The sequence below is a fragment of the Hemibagrus wyckioides genome, linkage group LG08 (assembly GCF_019097595.1).
Source record: "Hemibagrus wyckioides isolate EC202008001 linkage group LG08, SWU_Hwy_1.0, whole genome shotgun sequence".
Lineage (NCBI taxonomy): Eukaryota > Metazoa > Chordata > Actinopteri > Siluriformes > Bagridae > Hemibagrus > Hemibagrus wyckioides.
The window spans coordinates 15,133,657-15,159,048 of NC_080717.1; the positions used below are offsets into that span (position 1 = coordinate 15,133,657).

At 38.7% G+C, this 25,392-nt stretch overlaps 1 protein-coding gene across 9 annotated transcripts in view; it reads left to right on the forward strand.

The window, feature by feature from the left end:
- The window catches only part of LOC131357918 (disks large homolog 3-like), a 59,869-nt gene extending 34,985 nt beyond the window's left edge, over positions 1 to 24,884 (forward strand). For 5 of the 9 annotated variants that reach the window (XM_058397307.1, XM_058397312.1, XM_058397309.1 and 2 more), the window contains 13 exons: positions 4,385 to 4,541; positions 4,887 to 4,989; positions 12,873 to 12,987; positions 18,979 to 19,155; positions 19,619 to 19,694; positions 20,225 to 20,327; positions 22,033 to 22,074; positions 22,213 to 22,263; positions 22,366 to 22,467; positions 22,577 to 22,749; positions 22,870 to 22,979; positions 23,121 to 23,212; positions 23,367 to 24,884. In XM_058397307.1, coding sequence (XP_058253290.1) covers positions 4,385 to 4,541; positions 4,887 to 4,989; positions 12,873 to 12,987; positions 18,979 to 19,155; positions 19,619 to 19,694; positions 20,225 to 20,327; positions 22,033 to 22,074; positions 22,213 to 22,263; positions 22,366 to 22,467; positions 22,577 to 22,749; positions 22,870 to 22,979; positions 23,121 to 23,212; positions 23,367 to 23,473 — 1,408 coding nt within the window. In that variant the 3' untranslated portion in view covers positions 23,474 to 24,884. Of the gene's footprint in view, positions 1 to 4,384; positions 4,542 to 4,886; positions 4,990 to 12,872; positions 12,988 to 18,978; positions 19,156 to 19,618; positions 19,695 to 20,224; positions 20,328 to 20,856; positions 20,903 to 22,032; positions 22,075 to 22,212; positions 22,264 to 22,365; positions 22,468 to 22,576; positions 22,750 to 22,869; positions 22,980 to 23,120; positions 23,213 to 23,366 lie in introns of all 9 variants that reach the window. The other 4 variants (XM_058397310.1, XM_058397314.1, XM_058397308.1 and 1 more) reach the window with 2 other exon arrangements.
- The last annotated feature ends 508 nt before the right edge of the window (positions 24,885 to 25,392 follow it).

Consider the following 25,392-nt stretch of genomic DNA (forward strand, 5'->3'; position numbering starts at 1 on the left):
TTTTTTTATGGTACTGAGAATTGAGGATTTCATCAGTTGTATCAGTTGTCTGTGATGGCTGTGTCTGATCAATCCATGCTTTGCACTGTTTTTTTCCCACCCATATGTCCTTGCTCAGTTTACATAACACCTGGATAGAAATGGTAACTCGTTCAACATGGGTATGTATGTATGGCACAGCTCATATGGTGAGGGAAATATTGACAGCATGCAGGATAACCAGTATTTTGGCATGCCAAGCCATTGGACATGTGCTGTTAGACTGTGTCATTCTCTTGATCAGACATGGTGCTTAAAAATTGGGCCATAAATGACCAGTCAAAGCCACAAATAGAGGGTATGAACGTAGACCAACTCTTTTGTTCTGTTTTGTGTCATTTGGTTTTCCATGTAGTTTATTTACTCTATGACACTGCCGGTTAATACAAGGAATACAAACACCCTGTTGAGGTTAACTTCAGCTGACGTTTACGTGGGAAAAGACTTGGATGTTGGACATCACTGTTTGCTTAGTACACATACAGTGCATAGTCGGCAAATCGCTAACTTTGCATTGAGTCAACAGTGACTGTAAAAATGGCCAGTCTCTTTATAGCTCATAATCTAAAAACTATACTTCTCTGTGCATCTTGGGATTGCTAAGTCACTGTCACCCCAATTAAACTACAAAGAGTGTTTTTTTTTGGCAACTTTAATCAAGCTCCTGAATTTAAACTGTTAATCATTTATCACACCTAGTTTATTCTTAGCTGCTCCAAAAGGCTTGGAATATCTTGAACAGTCTGTTGCTGCAGAGTCAAATTAGAATAAAGTCATGTGCTCTGAGGCAGAGAGCTTTGGTAGAGTATTAACTTAAAACTTTAAAAGAAAGACGAAAAGAAAGACCAAAGAGAAGAGAAAGAGTGGTATATAGCAGCCATGAAAACCATGGACCTGTGATTGTGCCAAATAGAATGTGTTTCCCTGAGAGAGTGTTTGTGGGGAGACGTGTCAGCTCTGTCCACCATTAATCACCCAAGCAGAGCCAATTACTGTGAGCACAGAGAGAAAGACAGACACAGAGAGAGAGAGAGAGAGAGAGAGAGAGCGAGTGAGCGAGCAAGCGAGTTGTAGCGCACTGGGACAGTGTGACCCAATAAACAACCTCACAGCTTCATCCACAGCAGTGAGGTTAGGGAATTTCAGCCTGTGCCCCAGAAGACCAGGGGGAGGGCAACTCACCACAAACATTATCAGAGGGAGACAGACAGCAAATGTACCAGAAGGAGTGATGGAAACAGCGTTTGATGAAAACAGACAGATAAAATATATTTCTCTTCTCAGTGCCTAGCTGTTTACATTCTTAGAACACATGAAAAGGAAATAGGGAGGGGACGAAGGTTTGAAGATATGAAGGAGAGCTTGATAGTTGTGTTCATAATCTTTTCGTAATCTTTTTTTGTTCCAGTGTATTCATTCATTCTTCTCAAACCCAGCATTTTATGGCTTAACATGAAGAAACTTATTGTTTGTTTACACTTTTACAAATCTGTGGACAGACTTGTTCATGGTAGCTAGTTAATCTGCTTAAGAAGTGTGAGGTATAGTGTGCTAGCATACACATCAAGAGCTACCATGAATAATGAGCACTCAAATGCTACAGAAGCCAATTTTAATACACAGAGCCATCACTGGAAGAAAAGAATGACTACCAAAAAAGACATGTACATGAATATAAAAATGGTATGTTGATTTGCACAAGAAAGTGGGGCTGAATGAGGGTGTGTAAGAGTTAATTCTTACTCTGCTCCTGTTGAAACCAGTGTATGACAGCCAAAGTGGAGCTGTTTCCCATCACACCCTTACAGCCAGAGATTCCACACACTTGCAGACAGACACACACACACACACACACCATACGAAAGACGGTACAGAGATGTAGATAGTCTTAGGATAACTTAGGATAGGCTTTGTGGAGTAGCTGGTGTTAGGCACCATGTTCACTGTGAACATCTCCTCGTCTGTGCCGCTGGTGAGGTTTAATATGGAGAGACAAGGTAAGAAGCACGTTTCCTTCAGGACCTGGGACGGGATCTCCAGGTAATTGCACGCTTAACTGAGGAGACTGTTTCTCATACACGCCGTGGCTTCTTTAAGACCTTTAATCCTTCAAATCCATTAGAAATTGATGTAAACATTTAGAAGATATATTTGCTGGTATTTTATGAAAACAAAACTTTCTTTAATTACTGGTTAAGTGTTGGACGATCTCATATTTCTACACCTCATATTTTATATATACATATATTTGTCTAGACATTCTATAGCTACAAAGGCATTGTATACGGTATTGTGAAATATAATAAGGAATAATTAAATTAATTTTAGGAAGTATTATGAATAATTTAATGTAAGGTAGTGATTGGCAAAAGTTGTTGTTGAGTGTTGCATCATCATAGTTACATTTCAGGCTCACTTTATCTATGTGTGGTTGACTGGGAAAACCTGGCAAATGTCCCTGTGGCAGAATTCTGGAAAAAACAAACAAAATATAATAAATATCAGTATACTCTTTTGTCTCTGCTTTAATAAAAAAAAAACAACAAATTAAATATGGAAATGTTTATTGGTTTAGACAATTGTCATTCTGCATAAAGAGGTCTAAAACCTTGCTAACTACTCTCATCATCCACTTCATTAGGAACAATTGTACACCTGCTTATTTATGTCATTATCTAATCAAAAAATATATATTTGGGACAAGCACAATGCATAAAATCATGCAGGTACAGGTCAAGAGCTTCAGTTAATGTTGACATCAAACATCAGAATGGTGTAAAATTGTGATCTCTGTGACTTCAGCAATGGCATGTTTGTTTTAGGCCATATGGGTTGGTTTGAATATTTCAGAAATTGCTGGTCTCCTGGGAAGTTCACACATACCAGTCTCTAGGGTTTACACAGAGTGGTGTGAAAAACAAAAAACATCCTATGTGCCGAGGGTCTGCAGGCTGCAACACCTTGTTGATGAGAGAGCTCATAAAAGAGAATCTGAAGCTATCGTGGACACAGACTCACTGAAACTGGACAGTTGAAGACTGGAAAAAGACCAGGTGATTTTTGTCTAATCTTCAGCTGTCCAGTTTGGGTGACTATGTGTCCATGAAAGACTCAGATTCTTGTTTTTGGTTGACAAGAGTAGAACCAAGTGTCTTCTGCTGTTGTAGCCCGTCCACCTCAATGTTTGATATTTTGTGCATGTTGAGATGCTTTTCTGCTCACCAAGGCTGTAAAGAATGAATCAGTGTTACATTATCCTTCCTGGCAGCTTAAACCAGTCTGGTAATTTTCCTCTGATTTCTCTTAACAACAAGGCATTTGCACCCACATAAGGATGCTTGTGTTTATATGCTGTAAGTGACTTTTACCTCATGAGATGGGACAAAGATTGATATTGATGTTACTTGGTAATCAAAATGATAATTTGTTTCCCATTGTACAACTATATTTCCTTCAGCATTATTCTTCATAAGTAAACTAGTGATGAATACACTGACATCATTTTTATTGTTCAGACTGTTCTATAAAAGCAACACTAAGCAATTTATTTTGTCAGTATCCTTCAAATAGCTTCTCATACATTTAGTAACTTGATAAACATAATCTATTTTCTTATTTTCTGCTCTCCTTGTGAGCTAAATGATCGTTTATGTTCTTAAGTTTTAGAGAAGTAGACAGTAGACAGTAGTCTGTCATCAAATGCCACCGATTATCAATTTTCATCTGCAAAAGAGAGACACAGGCCACAGGAATCCTGAGTACTAAACCCTGGAAGAAATTTTATGAAGGTACTTTAATGGAAAACATGAATAATACAATGTGAAAAGCAGAGTTTTGAGGTATTTTGGTACACAGGGGTTGAATACATGTCTCAGGGTCCTGCCTTGTGAAGTTTGGATGGGGTTTTTGATGGTTCCTCACTGTGGCTCAGACTCAGGATGCCAGGGCAATCTGGAATGTTTCTTTGCTTGAAGATGAGTCACAGGAGCTAAAACAGAAGTGGTCATATGAGAGGCAGGAATGAACTGTGTGAGCATGCTGTGTATATGAGAGAAAACGTTCTTGTGTGTTTTGAACATTCTGTATAAAAATTAACGCTTGTTCCTCACAATGAGTTGGAACCAAAGTGCTATCTGATCTGACCTCTATTAGTTAACTACTATTGAATATATTTCATATTTTAAATCTCAGATTTTACACTGTAATTAAATCTGTCTTTTCTGCTTCACACTATATAAAAATCTTAACAGAGGTACATCTGCTTACCCACCTATCTGTCTTTCTGCTTTACTTGGTTGGCACGAGTGATACTCCATGTCCTGAAGTTTTTTTCTCTGTTTGGCAGGGAGCCACGGAAGGTTCTGCTACACAAAGGCTCCACAGGACTGGGCTTCAATATCGTGGGTGGAGAGGATGGAGAAGGAATCTTTGTATCGTTCATCTTGGCAGGTGGACCAGCTGACTTGAGCGGCGAGCTTAGAAGGGGAGACCGCATCCTATCGGTCAGTAACTCACTATAACACTGAGGCGTATCACCTTACATCAGCAGTAAAACCCATACATATATAATTGATACTTGAAGAACTAGTAGGCATCATCTAATTTGTGCATCATCCAGTATGTGCTTTTATTAATTTAGTATTGTTTTCTCAGAATTGTAGTGTTTTGTTGTTCCAGGTCCAAGCAGTAAATGGACAAGCAGACAATTGCTCATGAATATTTGCTATTTAAAAATTCATATTTTCGTTTTATGGCTGTTTGAGGATGAAATAAAATATACAAATAATGTATTCATTTAAAAGGTGTCAGACTTGAAAACCATTTAAACCTCATCTCTGTTGTGTCAGGTGAATGGTGTGAATCTGCGAAATGCCACTCATGAGCAAGCTGCAGCTGCATTGAAGAGGGCCGGACAAACTGTCACCATTATCGCCCAGTATAGACCTGAAGGTACAAAACGATATTAAATTTACTTTGCATTATATTAGTAAAGTTATAAGCTATATATGGTGTAATGAACAGAGAGCTAATGCCTCTGTAGTGATATAAATGTTGACTTGCTTGTCTTGTAAGAAACCCCACGTTGGTGGCTAGTCGGAATGGTATGTTGATTATTATGAAGGTCATATGAGAGGTGGTATGTTGTGGAAGTCTAACAGGAAGTCTAATCTTCCTCTCTGTTTGGTTTTGAACATGTTTCTGCCATTATAAGCCTGGTGCGGCTTGCCGGATTGTTTGAATGAATTTCTCGACGCAGTAACCAATCTATGTGGATATCTCTTTAACGCAGGTAATACTACAGAGCCTCGCCTTGTTCATAAAAAAAGTTAGCGTGGTTGTTGCCGGCTGATTGGCTGTCTTAGCTTGAGTTATTACCGCATTCTCGAGGGAGCTGCTGTGTTGGTGAACTGTGTGCTCTGTGTTAAGCGGCCTGGTGCAGCTCACCATCTGCCTGACTCACGCGCTGCTTAAGGGGAGGGATCACCGTACACTCCTGCGGGACTCCACAGCGGAGAGAGAGTGAGTCTAGCACAGAGGATAGAAACGGTGTTTAAAACCACTGACGTTTTATGAACAACTTTTGGGATTGGACAATTATTTGGTGTTTTAACCGCGTGATCAGAGCGCGAGCATGAGGTAAACTCCCGCGCTTTAAAGCATAGCTGCGAGTGTAATCCTGTCCGGCTGAGGTGCCGTGCTAAAGGGAGGAGCAAACCGAGGACGACCGAAACTCTTTTAATCTGCTTTGATTAAGAAAGCCACACTCTTGTTTCAGTGCAAAAACCAAAAAAGACAATATCTAAGTCGACAATAACATGGACTACTGCTAGATTATTTTCCATCTCGGTGATTTTAAGCGGCTTCATGATCTCCCGAGCGGCTTGAATAGGCTGCGTGTGTGCGCGCGTGCGTGCGCGCGCTTGTATGTGTGTGTGTGTGTATAACTTGGCTACTCCAAACAGAGGGAGCTCCAGCCGGGCGGGTGAGAAAAACTCATCTACTGCAGTATCGGGATTAAAGTAGTTAGTCGGTGTTTTGTTTTTAATTCTTTAAAGTTTGAAATAGGAACTTTATATATGTGTCTGTTTAACAGTGTGTGTGTGAAACGGTGCCATGTTAGTGGTTTTTTGAGTAAGCCTTCATTTTTCCGTCTGTAACGCCGTGCATTGTTCGGCGAATTGAATTAGCTAGGTCTGCTGTTGTACTATTTGCCTTTACAGTCATGTACTCTCTTCAGTTTAGTTTCAGGTGAACTAAGAATTGTTATCCAAAGCTTGATTGTTCGCTGTTTGCAATATGAACTTTTAGAATAAGTTAGTTTTTTTCAACGCTAACAATTTCTAGTTCTAGGAGTTACAGTAGTGGTGGTAGCTCGCCGTGTTAGCCAGTTACTGTAAACGACTTTCCTGAAATATTTGGTACAAGTGGTTCAAAGGTTAGCAAACCCTAAATGTATGAACACACGTGGATTTATTATACTGCCTTATTTAACATTTTAAATGTCTCTAACGTAAGTTTTGTTTATGGATATGGTTTTCAGTCTCACAAAAACAACATTAAATGTACAAGCCGCTCGTAGTCAGAGCAGGTGTGTAGCCTCTCAGGTGTGTCAGGAAGTGACATGATCAATGTCATTATGTATCACAAGCATTAGTGGGTTGTTTTTTAATATTAGTGTTACTACCTGATCTGTCTATGATATTTTACTGTCCCCACCTCTTAACACTTGATGGTTAGAAAAGGCATCATTAACAATACTTTCACTGACAAATGCCATGTTTTGTGTTTGTGTAACAGAGTAGTAAGCAGTATGTGTGATTGATTTTGTAGTGTGATTGTTTCGGTGTAAACTATGAGTGGAATGTGGCAGTGTGTTATCTGTTGCAGCATGCTCACTCTGATCTCTGTAGTCATATGCTGCTGAAATATAATTGGACCCTCCCAAGGGCCTGAAAGTCTGCATAGAAATAGTGACATACTAATTTAGGTCAGAATAGATTGTTAAACTAATGTGGGACTCGACTACAGGCCATCTTGTATATAAAGATAAGAAGAGGACCAGCGCTTGTGCTACTGATAAGCATTTGGGATATATATATTTTCAGAATTAAATACGTAAGGATTAAAATGCTGTTGTAGGAAAAACAGTCAATGTCAGGCTGGCATGTTGCAGCCCAGCTTAAAACAGATTAGTTAGTTCCTCTTATCACGTATGCAGTGACGCCACCATTCACAGTTTTGTTTGCTTCAAGTTAATCAGAGAGAAAATGAAACTTGTAAAAGTCTTTGTCCTAAAGACTATTTTCTTGTTTGAAAACCTGAACTAACAGCTTTACCTCTGACAGCTATCAAGGGCAAGGCAATGATACTGCTTTGTAGTGTATTAATCTGGTAATAGGTAATGTATAACCAACCTCACTGATGCCAGCAAAGAGGTTCTTTGTATTCTGACTTTTTTACTTAAACTTCAACCAGTAGTGTCACCTTTTTTGACCTAATCAGCATGTCCCATGTCTGACAAGTGTCCTTTTATATGGTTAAGGCCGCTGGCTCAGAGAGCAGCTGGGGTAACAGGAGTTGCAGCGGTGCTTCAGTAGTGGCTTCTCGGATGTCTTCCTGGGCATGGTGCCTAGAGCCTCTCTGCCGGCCCGAGCCTGGAAATGTCTCTAAGACATTTCTAAGTGAAGTACAATATAGAGGACTTAATGAACTCCACAGGAAGTCCTTCTTGTTCCATCTTTCCATTCATTACTTCATTCTTTCATTCATTTATGTGCTCCTTAACTTGGTGATCATGGGCAATTTTACGTTTCTTTGAATGGACTGCCACTAATAGCTTCAAATATAAATTTTCTCCTGCCACATTAACCTCTGTTATACTCTAAAGCCAAATGGTTCTGAGCATGGAGAGTAACTGTTCCAGTGCAATTTCCATGGGGACACAGTTTGGCACAAAACATTTTCTCTGACAATTAAATAACAGTACAGAACATTTTCAGCTTAGTGGCAGATACCATTTTTACAGTATGCTAAGCAAGTCTAAGAACATCACAGTTTCATGGAGTCTGTATTTATCGACCATTACAACACAGACAACCTTTGTTTTCTCTCATTCATGAAATCTTTTACATTGTCAGTATTTGTCACAGTGTTAAAGAGAGTGTCTGTGAGGAAAAGCAGTATGCTGAACCAAAAGACAATAACAAACAAAATCGATCAGAGCTGTGCAAAGTGCTGATTATTCAAAAAGAGGTAGTTGTTCGGTTTAATCAGGGTCAGCATTAGCATGTTTTTCTGTGTGTTTCAGAGCTGTTGTGTATGAGGAAGTTAAAAACATGCTAGGAGTGGCAGCACAGGTAAAGTGTAAAAAAATGAACACAACTGAATGATTTTAGGGGAGTCCAGAAGGAGAGGGTTTTTAAAATCCTGTCTACATTTTTGAAGATTGAAGAAACAAAAGGGATGAGAGCCACTGGTTGTAAGGAACCTTTTGAGTACAAAAATTAACATAGTAATGGATGTAGATGTATAATAACTTGTATATTTGGAAAACGTCATTGGTGAGGTAACAATCTGAAACAGCAAACTCCGAAACAGCAAAGACCTTAAAGGCTACACTAATCCGGAAAATTATGAAAACGGCGCTTTCGTCTAGAAACCCTCCGCGTCCACATTATTGTTTTCAGTCGTCCAAAACGGATAGATATATGAAATATGCGTTTTCAAATGAAAATGTATTAGTGTGGACATGGCCAAAGACAGATGTGCACGGATTGGTTTTATATTAACAAATATAATTAAGCAAATAGTACAGTAAACCCAAGTGAGACAATACAGTCTGACATTAGCTGTGCCGCATGGTGGCAGAAACATGGAGCCTATGGCAATTTTGTAAGAGCAAGCCAGAATGTCATTTAAAATGTTGAGCTGTGCTGTTAAGAGTCAGAATTGGAGAAGTGTGTGTAAATACTTTTGTTTTACTGCATACTGTTTTATTATACCTCTTTCCAAGCCAAGTATGAGACAGTTGTGTTTGCGGGAAATTAGGAGGTCTCTCTGGTGCCCATTTAATCTCAGCTGAGTGGTTAACTATCATATCAACATGCCTAATATATATACTGCTTTAAAAAGTCTGTGTATTTTGCTTAAATCTATGTGATGCTTGAGAGCAAGATCACACTCTTATGGAGGATTTGGCTATAATGGACACTCACTGCTAACATTGTTCAATTTTGGATTTACATTGTACACAGATTGTTCACAAATGGATTTAGGGTGTCTGTTTGGGTAGCACCTTGGACATGACATCCTCAGGGTTGTAATCATGAAACATTGCATATTGAATGTGGCCAAGTTGTAAGCAAAGAGACATGTATGACTTTCCAGTATAAATGCTTGGAGTTTGTATGAGAGTTTGTCAGGGTGTTGCAGCCTTTAGCCATTGACAATGCCCCAAAGCCAGAAGAATCTTTTAGAATTACATCATTTGAAAGTGGTAGTTTAGCCAAATGTCTTTTAGTGCTAATTCATAATAATAAGTGGATAACATGTTAGCTCATGTGAATCTGATTCCTAATGGAGTCTTCATTCAGGTTATATCCAAGTATCTTTAGGTTGTGGCTGCTCCGGCCTTTTTGCAGCCTGGTTGTTCGTGCATCTGTTTTTGTTCTACCTCTAGTAAAACTTTCTCACAATCAGTCCTTAACTGGTCAAGAGATTGGAGTTTGTCTTATGAAGATGGTGATTTGATATCATAACCTAGCAAGGTAAACATTGGTTGTACAATTGTTTCATGTACAAGTCTGTAAAGTTTTTTCAATATGTAAAAATATCAATGATCTATAGGTTATATAAACAGATTACAATAATAGCAGCCTGTTCACTCAGTGAGAATAGTTCTAGCACATAAAGAGGATCAGTATGATGTTGAGCTAGCCCATTTTTATGCCACTGTCTCTAGGTGGTCTTGTTTGTAGGATTTGTATGAAATCATGGTTTTGGAATTAATCTAAACAGGATTAAGCTTATAGCAAGGTCCAGTGTTTAAAATTGTTTTTCTCCAAAAGCTTCTTATATGATTTAGATTTAAAGGATGTTTCTGACATATCAAATAAAGGACTGGACTTTCTGGTGGTGGTGACCTCCACAGCGATCCTCCTGGAGTTTTACTTGTTTATCAGTGTTCCAGTGTTCCTGGGAGCAGAGTGATAGGGTTCATATTTAATAAAAAAAAAAAGTCTGGATTAGGCCATGCCCACTTTTTTTTATATCAAAAATTGGTATGAATATTTTAAGAACTAAACAGATCCTAATAGCGGATTTGGGTTGCCTCTCTGCTTCAGAGTATCCGGTGTGTGACTCGGGAATGGATGATGTCTTTTTGTTGCAATTGCTAGTGGGCTTTGATGAAGTTTGAACCACTTTCATGGTGCTGACAGACAACCGCACTATACTTGACATTTATAGTGAAGATCCTCACCCATAGAATGGTGACTTTCTGCTATGTTTCAGAGGTTAATTGTGACAGTCGTGATAATGGTGTTTCCAAGTGTAGTCAGACTGTTTACTGTGCATTTCTCTTCTTATATTGTAAGTGGCATTAGATTACACTGTCTGCGGTGGAATTGCTGACTGATGTAGATCAGTAAAAGTTCTTTTTAAGTTTAGTTTTGAGCTCTTATGCATTTTTGATAATTACCCAAATGCTAGTAATGTGGTTGTTTTTTTTTTTTTGAAAATGTAGTTTATTCTTGGTGTGACATAAAATGTCTGATGTTTATAGGAAATGTAGAAGTTTGTGATCATGGATGATCAGCTGTAATTGGATACCTACACCTTTGATAACTCTACCAGCAGTATGTGTTTTTTCCCTAGTGGATTTTAGCGAATGCAGTTTTCTCTGACTTGCTGCTTGCATGTTGGCTGATTGGTTGCTAAACTAATGACTGCAGCCAGACCACAATGCTGCAGAGATGCAAGACTTGTGTAGTCTTGAGTCATGCTTCAGTATTGCTCTAGAAATAATTTTTTTTGTGTTTGTGTGAGACCTTGCCGCAAAGTCTTTATCTCACTAAGAGAAAGTGAATGGTCAGCTTAATTAATATGCAGAATTAAATACCTGGCAAGAGCTATTAGACTATATAACCAATATCTACAGGTTTCTGAAATTGTTCATGATTGTGCGGTTATATCCTCTGAAAAGGTAGCTTCTTATTGATCTCAACGATCTCAAAGATGGGCTACACTTAAAAAGAAAGACAATTCTACTAAGCATACAGTTTTAATGAGTCAATACATGAATACAGTGGTATTGGTTTCCTGGTAAATGGAAAAAACTGACACATTAGTGTGCTGAATCCACATAATATGTGCACATTTCACTGGCACTAATATGGCACGGTAAACTCTCTGCTGCATTCATTCAACCTTTTCACACTGATTCAGTCCAGGCTAATGAAATCACTACTGTGAGTGGGAAGTTTATGTTTGGAGAAAGCAGGATACTAAAACACATCTAGGGCTACAGAGCTACATGGCTCTGAGAGCACAGCCAGCTAACAGCAGAATGGAAAAAGCTGTGAGCTTTCACCCCCAGAGGGACGCTAGTGAAAGTTAGCAAATTTTAATTTTGTAATATTCTAAGGCACTACTTTTGTTTTGTTATGCTGCTAAGAGTCTGAATGGATCGTGTAAACACTGCCATTAAAGATGCAGTAGTCTATTTTTTTTTTAATTATTATTCCTAATGCGTTGTAATAACCTAGAAGATATGTAGTATGTAGTACTATGGGTTTAGCTGTGGTCGTAGCAAAAGTTTAGTAAGTTTCTGAGGTAAACCAGTTTGGGAAACTGACTTCTGGTTGGGAATGTCTGTGTCTGTCCTTGTTTGTCATTTTATAGACACTGCACAGCATTGAAGATCCTGGGGGTGGAGCTTCATGAACATGAGAAGAGAATTATTCCAATATCCAACCTAATTATTGCTTATAATTATTTATTATTTATTGTTTAGTACTTATTATTTATATGGAAGTATTTTCTAGACTATTTGGGCCCCACTTTTCTTTGTGTGTAGAAAATGTATATTTTTTCTTACTAATGTACTTTAACGCAATAACGCAAAAGAATTTTATATAATTAATTAAAATTTTCATTCATTAATTTTCCCTATCATGCATAAACATAAAAACACAAGCCTTTGTTTTTTATTCTTAAACAAGATATTAAAATATATAAAATGCAACGACAGTGAATGATGTCATTTGAAAAAAGCAAACACACCTCACAGTAAACTCTCACCGCATCAGTGATCGACAGGTTTCTATTTAAAGCCCTGGATATGCAAAGGGAATTGCAATTCCAGTGAAATTTTGGCCGCCTCCATACACAAGAGGAAGTGAAATATTAAATGCGGTAATTGCTATTTTGATATGACGTGTAAAGCATGAGAAATGCAATTGCAAATGCACTTTTTCCAGACATTGAACGTTCGCATGAACTATAATGTGCGATTTGCATTTGGATTTGAATTACGTCATGGTTTTATGCATCCACAAATAGAAAACACAACTGCAAATACAATTTGCAATTAGTTCAGAAAAAAGTCATGTATTCAGGCAATGCTTATTTTTACGGTATCAAAAATGTATTGTGACACCACTTTAACATATTGAATTTGGATTTTGTCTATTGTTACACCCCTTATGTATGTATGTATGGGCTTCCGTTATCTTGAGCACTAAGTCAGCAACTCGTTAAGCTCTTTTAACTCTTTAAGTGTTATTAATAGTGTATTATTGATCATGTTTGTTGTTTTTTCTTTTTCTTGGCAGAATACAGCCGTTTTGAGTCTAAGATCCACGACTTGCGGGAGCAGATGATGAACAGCAGCATGAGTTCTGGGTCAGGTTCCCTACGCACCAGTGAAAAGCGCTCCCTCTATGTCAGGTAACAGACACATGTCCAACTCGCACCCTGCATACAGTTTATGGTGACTACTTATAACTTAGAAAATCAGTAGGTTTAAACCATCTCCTGCAATTGAGTTGCTGAAATGCTTCTCTGTGGTTGAGCATTTCATTTATTTAACCTTTGTACTTTGCCCTGAATGATAAAGTGTGTGTCAGAGACAGCTATACCTAATACATTAAGTATTGGGTATAGCTGCCCCGTTAAATGGGAACAGGATGACCTGCTAATTGTTATTGGGACATATAGAATTTGAATAATGTTGAATCACTCCAATTTTTAAACAAGTACCACTTTTTAGTAAATTAATAATAAAACCATTAGAAATGTTTATAGTTTGCTAAAAAATAATGCATGCAAATACGACCCAACATTTTGGTTTAAACTATGGCTGATCAAGTTAAGAATAGTGGTATTATCCACAACTATGAGACAAAACAATTTAAAACACTGATAAATTTATCAAAGATTTTATACCAAGTTTACATTAATAATCTGTTTATCACCCGCTTATGTGTGTGAACAGTTTTAACCTTGCAGCTTGTTGTATGTTAGCAAATTTTGTTGTAGGAACACATACTAGAGGCACTAAAGGGGCGATTTGGGTCACATTGCTTATCTTCCTAAATTACTATCCAATGACGAACAAACCTTAAGGCCTGGATATTGTTAGAGAAATAAGCTACCCTGTTAAAGGTCACACACAGAACAGTGTGGAGAGATGTTTTTTTGGGGGCTGGTGGGATTGGGTAGGATAGACTGATATCTGGAAACAAGGAAAAATGCATATGGGACATAAACTACCTAATACCCACAGATTGTGCTTATGAATGTATGATGCAGTTATTGGGCTGAACAGACAGTACATGTACCTGAATGTTTGTGTAAGCTATGTTTTACAGTGTTTTCTTCTGGTGTGAATGCTACATGTGAAAAATTCAAAAAGCACTTTTTTCATATTCTGCACATTAGGGATATGAAGATGGTTTCTTTGCATGGTTTATTATGAGTATAAGCTACAGGGTGAACAGAAACATCACTGTTTGTTCAGTGTGGATAGGTCAGTTGCAAGAATCCATGGGACTGCTTAAGGATAAACAGTGACATATCATCACACTCTTAAGAACAATACCTTGCAAATATCAACCATGCCATGGAAACTTATAATTTACCACGTAACATAGTTCTTGTCATAGAACATTTGCAAAACATGTACATAATTTATTATACGTACGAGTATAATTTTTCAAGTTAGCCAAGAAGCACCTAGATGATCCAACTTTTGGTAATAGTGAGTTGACTTTGGGCCTGTTATGTGGAGCGTGGTGGTGTTAGTGTGATGGTTTGGGGATGCTTTGCTGCATCAGGACCTTGCTATCATTAGGAGAATGAATTTGGCTCTGTATCATAATTCTTCAAGAGAATGTCCGGTTATCTGTCCATGAGCTGAAGTGAAGGGTTATACCACAGGTCAATGATCAAAGGACACAAGCAAGTCTACCCCACAATGGTAAAAAAAATTAGAAAATTAAACATTTATAATGGCGTAGTCAAAGTCCAGATCTAAACCCTATTGAAATGCATCAGTGCATGAAACGTGCAATTAATGCTTGAAAGCCTACAAATTTCACTGTGCTGAAGTAGTGCAAGGAGGAGTGGGCCAAAATTCTTCCATGCTTTTGTGAAAATACTAATTAACAACTACAGAAAGTGTTTAGTTGCTATTATTGTTGCTTAGGGGGTAGGGGTGTTGACTGTAATCACATTGTTTTTGTTCCCTCAGGGTCCCTGTGCAGGCAAGAGACATATTTAATGTCACATCATGCCCATACATGTAGTTGGCCCCGTTTATGTAATAGACATTAAATAATGTGATTGGTAAAATTAGTCTGAATGTCAAGCATTTTACAGTTCAGTCACAAACAAAAGGGGAGGCCCTTTTAACTGGTTGAACATATAGTGGAGGAGAGCAGAATGTCAAAGGAAAGAAAAACCAGTAGAGCAGGTCTTCCCAGTTTCTTTAGTATATTACCTGTCTGACAAGGTAAAAATAGAGCCTCTGTACTATGCACAGTGTATGGCTCTTTGTGTCTTTCACCTACCTGGAACAGTTCAGTCAGCACAGGGGAATTGACCTTTGTGATGATACTTTACCCAAATACATAATTGAGTACCCAACAGAATTATTACCCAATTAACAGTAGAAACTACAACCAACTACATAAGTACCCAAGAAACAAGAGTAAATAGACCCAACTTCATGAGTACCTAACAAACAGTATTACTTTTTAAGATTGCATTGATCACATTGAGTAATTCAAAGTGCAGCCTGGAAAAAGTCTTAATTGAGCAGCCCTCTTTGTCATTCCACAGCATCTTAATTGGGTTACATTCAGGACTCTTCAAAACATCAGTGTTCATCTTTTTCACCTGTAGATGCAGTTGTTTTTTGTTGTTAAAGGTGATATGTTGATCATCCATAACATTAAAACCACCTGCCTGATAGGTTGATGGATGATAACTATTTAGGTTTCTCTTATACCACAAAAACAGCTCCGACCCATAGAGGCACGGACTCCACAAGACCTCAGAAGGTGTGACAATCGAGATGCGCCAAATTTGGAGGCCAGGTTAACACCTTGAAGTTGTTGTCATATTCCTTTAACCATTCCTGAACTTTTTTTTTTGCAGTGTGGCACAGTGCATTATCATGCTTTAAAGTGACCTCTGCACTTAGTGAATACTGTTGTCATGGGTGGGGGGTATAATTGGTCTGTAGCAATGTTTAGGTAGCTGGTATGTGTCAGTGTGCCAGGACCCAAGGTTTCCCAGCAGAACATTGCTCAGAGCATCACCTTTGCCTGCTTCCCTTCTTACCATTGTGCTTCTTGATTCCATCTCTTCCACAAGTAAGCAAGGCACACACACACACACACACACACGGCAGTCTACATGATGTAAAAGAAACCATGATTTACCAGACCAGGCCACCTTCTTCCAAGGGGCAGTGGTAGCTCAATTGGTTATGGCTCTGGGCAGTGTATCAGAAGTTCAAGCTTCAGTACCGCTGAGCTGCCACTGTTGAGCTGCCCTGAGCCCTTAACCCTATTCGCTGCTGCATCAGCAAAGCTGGGATACGCAAAGAAAGAATTTCACTGTGCTATATGTGACTAAAATAAAGGCTCCTTCTGTTGCTCATGCTTATTGTAGGTGCTTTTGAAGGTGCACAGGGGTCAGCATGGACACCACAACTGGTTTGTTGTGATGCACTGGGTGTTCTGATACTTTTCTACCAAAGCCAGCATTAACTTTTTCAGCAATTTGTGCTACACTAGCTCTTTTGTGGGATTGGACCAGACAGACTAGCCTTTATTCCCCATGTCTATCAGTCTTGGGTGCACATAACTCTGTCAGCAGTTTACTGGTTGTCCTGTTTTGGACTACTTTTGATAAGTACTAACCACTGTATCCCTATCCCTATTGGCCTCTTTCAGCAGGGTACTGTGCCCTGTCATGCTACAAAAGTTGTACAGGAATGTCCAATCTTTGAGATGAGCTGGACAAACAAGTCAGATCCATGAAGGCCCCAGCTCACAACTCACAGGACTTATAGTATCTGCTGTTAATTTCTTGGTGCCAGATACCACAGCACACCTTTAAAGGGCTTGTTGAGTCCATGCCTCAGAACTGGGTCCATGTACACACATTCAGTCTTCTATGAAACTATTGGAATCAGAAGGTCTAAAGATATTTGGGATATTTGAGATCAAAAGATAGATACTTCAACACATTTTGGTTGCATCAAGCCTTTAACATACTGACATCACCAAATTGTTGGTTTCTTCTTTTGTGGTACTTTTCCAAGCTTTTAACACAGCCTGTTTTCAGTTGTTATATGTTTTGGTGGCTTCTCCTTCAGTATCCTCTTCTGGAGGTAAAATGCTGTTCGACTGGGTCAAAGCCTGGTGATTGACTTGGCCAGTGGTTTGTATCTTGTGGTATGGCCTTTATACTTCTGCTTATGGTCTTTTTCAAATGGTGGATTGTGATACCTTCACCTGTCTTGTGGAGGCTGATGTTACTGACTGTTGTATTTGATTTTTTTTTTCTCTTCTCAAAATGTTTGTCATCAGCTGTTGTTTTCCTTGGCTGACCTGTTTGGTGTCTGTTTCTCAATACACTGTGGTTTAGAAAGTGGTTTCTTTCTTTTTCAGGACAAATTGTTGTATTGACTATGCCCAATTTTTGTGCAATGCCTTTGATTAATTTTACCTCTTGTCTCAGCTTGGTTTTCTCCCTTAGTCTGGCTACACACTAGACGATTTGGGACCAGATTTGCCCCCTCCAGTGATTGTGGTGGCATGGCCTGATTTGAGGCTTGTTGCAACTGATTATTAGTCTACTTAATCCTCAAGTGTGTGTGGTGTCAATACGATTATTTTACTGCTCCTGATCAAATACCCACAATAGCCAATGAGAGTGAGCAGCCCAGGAAGCATCACCAACAGGATGTTGTGTAATTTTACAGCTCACAAACATGGCAGCACATCACAAAACAACCCCAGCCAAATGGAACTTCTCAGTCAGGATTTCACTCGTGTTCTTTTTCTCCTTTTTTGCTGCAAAACTCCATACTTTGTTCTTCTGAAGTAACATTTGTTCACAAAAGTTTCTGTGAAATCTTTTGTCTGTGGAGTCGCCAACATGCAGTTGTTACTACAAACCCCAGGTGTGTGATCTCCTAGTCTGGCCAACTCGTGTGTGTGTGTGTGTGTGTGTGTGTGTGTGTGTGTGTGTTCTGCGGATTATAATGGTAAAAATCGTTTCCATATGTTTGTGCTCTCTCACATTTTTAAAAGGTAAAGATTTGAAAATCATCTAGTGTGTAGCCAGCCATAGCCAGCGTTCTGATCTTCATGTTGGCTTATCGGTCTTCATGGGTGAAACCAAGAGTTATTTGTCGTTATAACAGTCAATATGGCCACACCTGTGTAACAAGAAACAACTGTCAGTCACATGGTTTAATATTTTTGCTAAAAATAGGGGGACTGATTCAAAATATGTTGTCATTTATATATAAATACCAGGAAATAAAAGCTGAAATTCTAAACATCACAAGCCAGTAGCACCACGATCCACTAGGGGTTCAGAACTCTCTGGTTGGCCTTTATCCTATAATGAAATACTTCAGACTAGATGAGAGTGGTCTCTTTCAGGATGAAAAAAAACCCACATTTACAGTGAATGTTTTTTGGACTGGCATGTTCTGTCTTTTTCAAACCTGGATATAACATGCATCCTGATCATGAACGAACAGCAATAAGTACCGCTCTGACTGGGGTCCACTGTGTCTCAGAGATTAATTGTAAACTGACCACTCAAACCACCTCATGCAGTCCCGACAGCAACAAAGGACCCCGCTTAATTGACAGTGTCATTAAGCAGACCACAATATTAAAACATTTAAAACAGCCTGTACATTTTAGAGAAATAATAGGACATACTGCCTGAAAATAAATGCAATGGAAGATTGTCTTAATAAATGTCAGCGCCACCCTTCCTTCAGCATAAATGATATATGAAATCTGATTACAAGTGGTCACTGGAGACGCATTCAAAATGGCAGGTGTGAAAGGCCATGCTTTTTGGCTGTCCACTCAAAATGGATGTTAGTACCATGTGTGAACAGGGCCTTAGGTGCTCTCCACAAGTGTTCCCTTCTCCGTTATCATTCAAGAGACTTGTTGAATTTGTGCCAAGGTGCACTGAAGCTGTTCTGACAACTTGTCCAACATCTTAATAAAACACTTAACCAATGAGTGTATAGTGGGTATATATTAAATTTTGCCTGAAATACTGAGTCATCATTAGAGCCTCCTTTTACTTAATTATTCTTCCATTTGGTCACTGAGACATGTAGAGACTAATAATCTACATAAACACTCTGTTTTTTTCCCCCCCTTTGTGCAGGGCTCTGTTTGACTATGACCGTACCAGAGACAGCTGCCTACCCAGCCAGGGACTGAGCTTCTCATATGGAGACATATTACATGTCATCAATGCCTCTGATGATGAGTGGTGGCAGGCACGGCTTGTCACCGCCCATGGCGAAAGTGAGCAGATAGGGGTCATTCCCAGCAAGAAAAGGTACTGCATTACCAATCACGCTTGACAAAAGATGACAGGTTAACTTGAAAGTAAGAAGAGGTGTGGAAGATTAATTTGCATAAAAATGTTGATGTATTTAATGGAAACAGTTCAGTAAGAAATAATTTATTCTCGTGAATAATTTCTAACATCTGCTGGACTGTTAGTAGATAGAAGGTGGTGGGGGTGGGTATAGAACAGAGACAGGTACAAAAGGTATAAAAACATTTGGTTGGTTTAAAATACAGGGTAGTTAATATAAAATGCATCTCGTTTATAATTCGTTTGGAGTCTACAGTAGTTAATGGAATATGTAACAAACAACAGTATGTGCACACAGCCTAATGATGATGCTAGAGAAACTTATCATTAGCATTTTAAAGGGAACTTTGGCAGACCATTTGTTGAGCCTCTTGTTGAGAAAGCAGCATAATTATTATATCACCTTTTTCCTTTTTTACAGGGTGGAAAAGAAAGAGCGTGCTCGATTAAAAACTGTCAAGTTCCATGCTAGGACAGGCATGATTGAGTCCAATAGGGTGAGTGTGAATGAAAAGCACCTCACTCACTCCCTCTCCATCCGGTCATCCTGTGTAAGCTACATGCTAGATGATCCTGATTCTGGGTATGCGGAATAGGAACCTTCTTACCATAGTCAGAGAACTGGAGGCTCCTCAAGGCTGTTCATGTGTCACTAGATGTGTAGAGATGGACAGATCTACACACACGCATACATTTACTACAGAGATGCTGTCATACTCTGTGATGGAGACCTAAACATTTGGTTTGGTCTAATGATTTTGCATTCACTTTTTATTGGACCTTTTATTAGATTGAGATCATATTCCCCTGTTTTCAATATGTTACATTTTGGAGTTTTCCACTTGTACTCATTCATTGCCCATGATGAATGTCTCGGATACATTACCTTCCATAAGTTGTTTTTATTTAATTTTTTTTTTGCATGCTTGTGTTTGCTAGCTGTGGGTGTGCTGTTGACTGTATTGAAACCCATTTGTTCTGTTTTTCATCTCTCATTTCCACTCCCCTCATGTGGTCACCCCCCCAGCAGCCAGTCAAAGTAAAGCGCAAAAAAAGCTTCAACCTGTCACGCAAGTTCCCGTTTTACAAGAGCAAGGAGAATATTGTGCAGGAGTTGGTGGAATCTGAACGTGAGTATAAGTGTGTGTGCGGGGGTTTAAGGGCTCTAATGCTTCCTGTCCTTCATGCTTCATCCTCCTTCATGCTTACCTCTGGGACAGCGTGCGTCTGGCTTCTGGTGCCTCGTTATACCTTTAAGCCCTCCCCAGTAGACAGCAGAACCAATCAGAATACAGTGTTCTCTGGCCTGTGTGCTTGGAGTGAGGTCTCAGTTGTCTGCTGCTCACTGGTGTAGAGATGCACTAATACTCCAGTGCTGTGCTTTACCTAGTCCTATTCATTTGCCTGCAAAATCTGTGATTATTGCCGTTACAATCTAATGCTTAAAGCAATATTCTACATGGCTAGAGTGTAGACTAATCAGTGCAGTGTGATAAACTGTACACAGGAACAGATCGAGAGCACAGCCAGTTTGTGTTAGTCTCCCTCCATCCCCAGAGAGCACTACACCCCTCCTCTCAGCCTCTCACTAACATCTATTTCTTCCTGTCTGCTCTCTTCTTCTCTTTGTTTTCTGCTTTCACCTTTCGGGACACTCAGGACTTCCCAGGGTTAAGCGATGACTTTTATGGATCAAAGAGTTTGAGTAAGTGTGTGGTTATACTTATCAAGCAGCTGTCCCTCGAGATTAAAATGGCTGTGCCACACACACAAAGATCTATCTCTCTCTCACCCTCTTTCACTCTCTCTGTCTCTCTCTTTCTCTCTCTCTCTCTTGCTCTCTCTTCCCCACCAGCCCCCATTACCCAATTAGAATATGAATATGATGAGAGTTAATTATAATATGCCACGGTGCCAAAATTAGGGACATCACTACACAAGGTGTTTCAGTTAAACTACAGATGCTTTCTTTTAAGCAAAAAAAAAAACAAACCAAAAAAGTTAGCGAGCTTTTTCGACCTCAAGCTACAAGGTTTATATAGACATATGCTCGGTGTGTACATGTAGACCGTACGAACTTTAACCTCTGAACATGGATTAACATGTAAAATTAATTCTGAAAGGAGCAGTGTGAAACGTTTTCAGATTCTTGCAGTACAGACTAAACTGTTTTTCTCCATTGGAAATTTAATATTTTATTTATTGTATTGAAGCAGGAATAGAATTTAGAGTGAATCAACAGTATTGATTCATGGCCGGTGCACACCATCCTGTGTGAATTGGCGTTTGCGTAGTGCTTGCTTGGAACACTACATTATCTTTTACTAAATTATTGTCCTTGATTCTTACACCCGTGTTGTTAAAAAGTCACTGAGTTCCTAAATCAAGCAAAGTACATGTCACATAGCGATGATTTGTGTTTGAGATTACAGTTAGTGGAAAATGGTTGAAACATAGTATATTGTAGATATCATTTTCATTTTTTAATTCCAGTGAGAAATTAAATACCAGGGTTTTTTACTTTGGCATGATTTGTAATATCTGTTTCTGGTGTAGTAACACAGACATGGTCATAGGAAACCCTGACTAGGGAGTGGAGGTCATTTGGGACTTTACAGGAGGAAATACTTAATTTACTTCTACTGCCACCTCCTACTACTTCCCTATAAAAGAACTGGTAGACATCTCTGAGCATGTGCAAGACACTTCCTTTCCTTTTATTTCTGGTCTTTATTTCCGTTCTGTAATATAATGGTGAGATTATTTTTATTCAAGCTAATCTGTAATTGTAAAACTGTTCACAAGGTGATATTTAAAAACTTCTTCCTTCTGCAGAGTGTCTGACATCTAATACCAGTGACAGTGAGAGCAGCTCCAGTAAGTGATTTGAAAGCCCATTATTGTATAAACACCCATCATTTTATTATTAGAAATGTTAATATCCATTGCATGAAAAGTGAAAGGGCAGTTTTCCATCTGTAAGTATATATATTTTTGCCTTATTTTTGCTAACAGAAGGGCAAGAGGACACAATTTTATCTTATGAGCCAGTGATTCGACAGGAGAGTAAGTATTCAGATCTGGAAAAATAATTTGTACAAATCCACTTTCTAAAAAATTGGAAAAATCACCTTGAGTTTCCTGTGAATATTATTACTTCCTTTATAGTTCATTACACAAGGCCTGTGATCATCTTGGGTCCAATGAAGGACAGAATAAATGATGACTTGATCTCAGAGTTTCCCCATAAGTTTGGATCCTGTGTTCCACGTAAGTTTGCCAAATTCAGCCAAAGGCTGTGTGTCAAAAGGTTCCTTTTGTCCTTGTTTTTATTATACACAAACACATTCATGGAATAAACCATAAGCATCCCCCTTAGATACAACTCGTCCACGGCGAGAGAACGAGATGGATGGGCAAGATTACCACTTTGTGGCTTCAAGAGAGCAGATGGAGAAAGACATTCAGGACAACAAGTTCATTGAAGCAGGCCAGTTCAATGAGAATCTCTACGGGACCAGTATTCTGTCAGTTCGGGCAGTGGCTGAGAGGGTGCGGAATGGCTTACACATGCTAATGCAAACGTTTCCCAGCACTGTTACCTGTTCATTAAACAAATATTTTATTTATTAGGAGTGCGAAAAATCCATGTTTTCTTTCTTTGTTTTGTAGGGAAAGCATTGCATCTTGGATGTGTCTGGGAATGCCATAAAGAGACTCCAACAAGCACAGCTCTATCCTATTTCCATTTTCATAAAACCAAAATCTGTTGACGCTCTAATGTAAGTTTTAATCTTTCTGTTTCAGCTTGAGAGTGAAGTAAAATAAGTGAAATGTTTAATATGCCCCACTCGCTTATATGTGTAAACACAAATATATGTATACACACACACACACAGTAGAATATGTGTTCTTTTTCACAGGGAAATGAACAAGAGGCAGACGTATGAGCAAGCCAATAAAGTCTTTGATAAGGCAATGAAGCTCGAACAAGAATTTGGAGAGTATTTCACAGGTAAACGTTCTCATATTTCTGTAGTATGTGCCTAAATCATTATGGAACAACTGAATGACTCCATATTATAGTTAATGAGATATGCAAACTATAGCATCTTGCTGGGCTTCACAAAGTGATATTATGTTTGTGTGTCCTCTCTCTCATTTCATAGCCATAGTCCAGGGTGACTCACTAGAAGAGATCTACAATAAAATCAAGCTGATCATCGAGGAGCAATCAGGCCCCTACATCTGGATCCCGTCCTCAGAAAAACTCTGAGTGTGCAGCCTCCATCCTCTGCACGCATGCGGAGTAATGTTCCAACCCCTGCCCTGCTCCAGCCCGAGTCCTCTCCTTCCCTTTTTACTGAAATGTTTCATATCAAGTTTTAGTGTCATCATTATGTTAACTCAAATTAAAAGAAGTCTTATCCCCTATTACTGTGACTGTGCACACCCCTGCATGAGTTTCTCAGCAAATCCATTCAAGACTAGGAATTTCATTACAAATTATTTTTGTCTGGTAAAACAAAAAGGGAAAATGAACAAATCACTTGTGTTTGGATGGACTTCGGAAGCCAGTGTCTCAAGACACAAGAGTGGGGTTTGGGATTTTGAAAAAGTTTCTTGGAAATGGAGACTGACTGAAAAGCTGGAATCCTGTATATGTTCATTGTTGCATTGTAAAGAAATGGAAAAAGCTGTTCGGAGACCATCAAGGTTTTCTACAAGGACTAAACACAAACCAAACCTGCTGAAGGTACTGTTCATGGATCACTGACCATGATTATATAAAAATTTGGTGGAGAATCTTAGAACTTGGTGATCTTCAGTAATCACACGGCAGTTTGCTATTTGGCTGGCTGCTCCTGCCAGTTGATCAAGAAACCACTGAAGGCAGATCAAATGGAAAACAGAATATGAATCTATACATTTATATTACTGAAATCACATGGTAAATAAAAAAATCCTATGGAGATTTTACTACATAATATTATACTATGGTACACATTTTACACTTCACTAGAATTGTCTATTTGGAGGGCTGTTAGAGTTTTGTCTTGGTTTTTTGTGTTTTCTCTTTCCACATTTTTTTTTTTAGCTGCTCTTTATTAAAGATGGAATAGAGGGGTGTAACTGGGCTCTCTGCAGAACACCAAACTGCCTTACAATTAATAAAATTAGTTAATTCTGAGGGGAAGCTACAAATTTCTCAACCGATCAGTGCTTAACGGAAAACTCAATCAAACTCGTGTTCAGAGTTTTCTACTATATATATATATATATATATATATATATATATATATATATATATATATATATATATATATATATATATATATATATAAATAAAATATATTTTGGAGGCCTAACTTGTGAGTGCAATAGACTTAAGTGTCTTACCTCTTTGAAATCCTTGTTTCATCATTGCTTATCTTTTAGTGACTAATTTCTGAATAATCATTTTGGCAGCCAAGGCTCCTCTTAAGCTATTGAACAGCAGCTAGCCCATTTGCACTTTCTCAACCTATCAAGTCTCTTCTCTTCAGACTGAACGGTAACATGGTACTGTCCTGTATGCTGCCCAACTGGGAAGCCTTAAAACGGGTAGAATTAAGACAATAATTGTATTGGATGTCCTTCTCAATATTAAAAGTCAATAGAGCCTGGATTGGCCTAAGTTCCCTAGACCTGCCAGATGTTTTCATTAAATGTGTTTGGGATTGTTTTAAATATTTTTTTTTCCTTTACATTTTGCAGCTGATGTGACGTCTGTGATTATCATTGTAGCAGGGTTGAGCTCAGAAATCTGGTGATTTCATGGAATTCAGCAGTAAAAAGGCAGCAATGATATGATGGAAACTAAGTGTCTATAGAATATTCCCTAAAAGGAATATAATATGTCTGAGCATCTACTGAAGCTAAGTAGTTATTTTTAGGATTTTCCCTCATTATTTGCCATGCCTTGGGAACACTGCACCTGTGGTGAACCTACTGTACATAGTCTGACTGAACACAAGAGGAAAAACCCACTGCAGTTCTGAGCTTTTCCGTTCTGCATAAAAAGGGACTGGGCAGGCTCTTAATGATAAAGAATTATTAAAGTCTCCCTGGATGAAAGTTTCATAATCATTGGAGGTACAAGAACCAGCCCAGCATTTTCTTCTATGGCCACAGGACGTGATGAAAGCGCTGTGC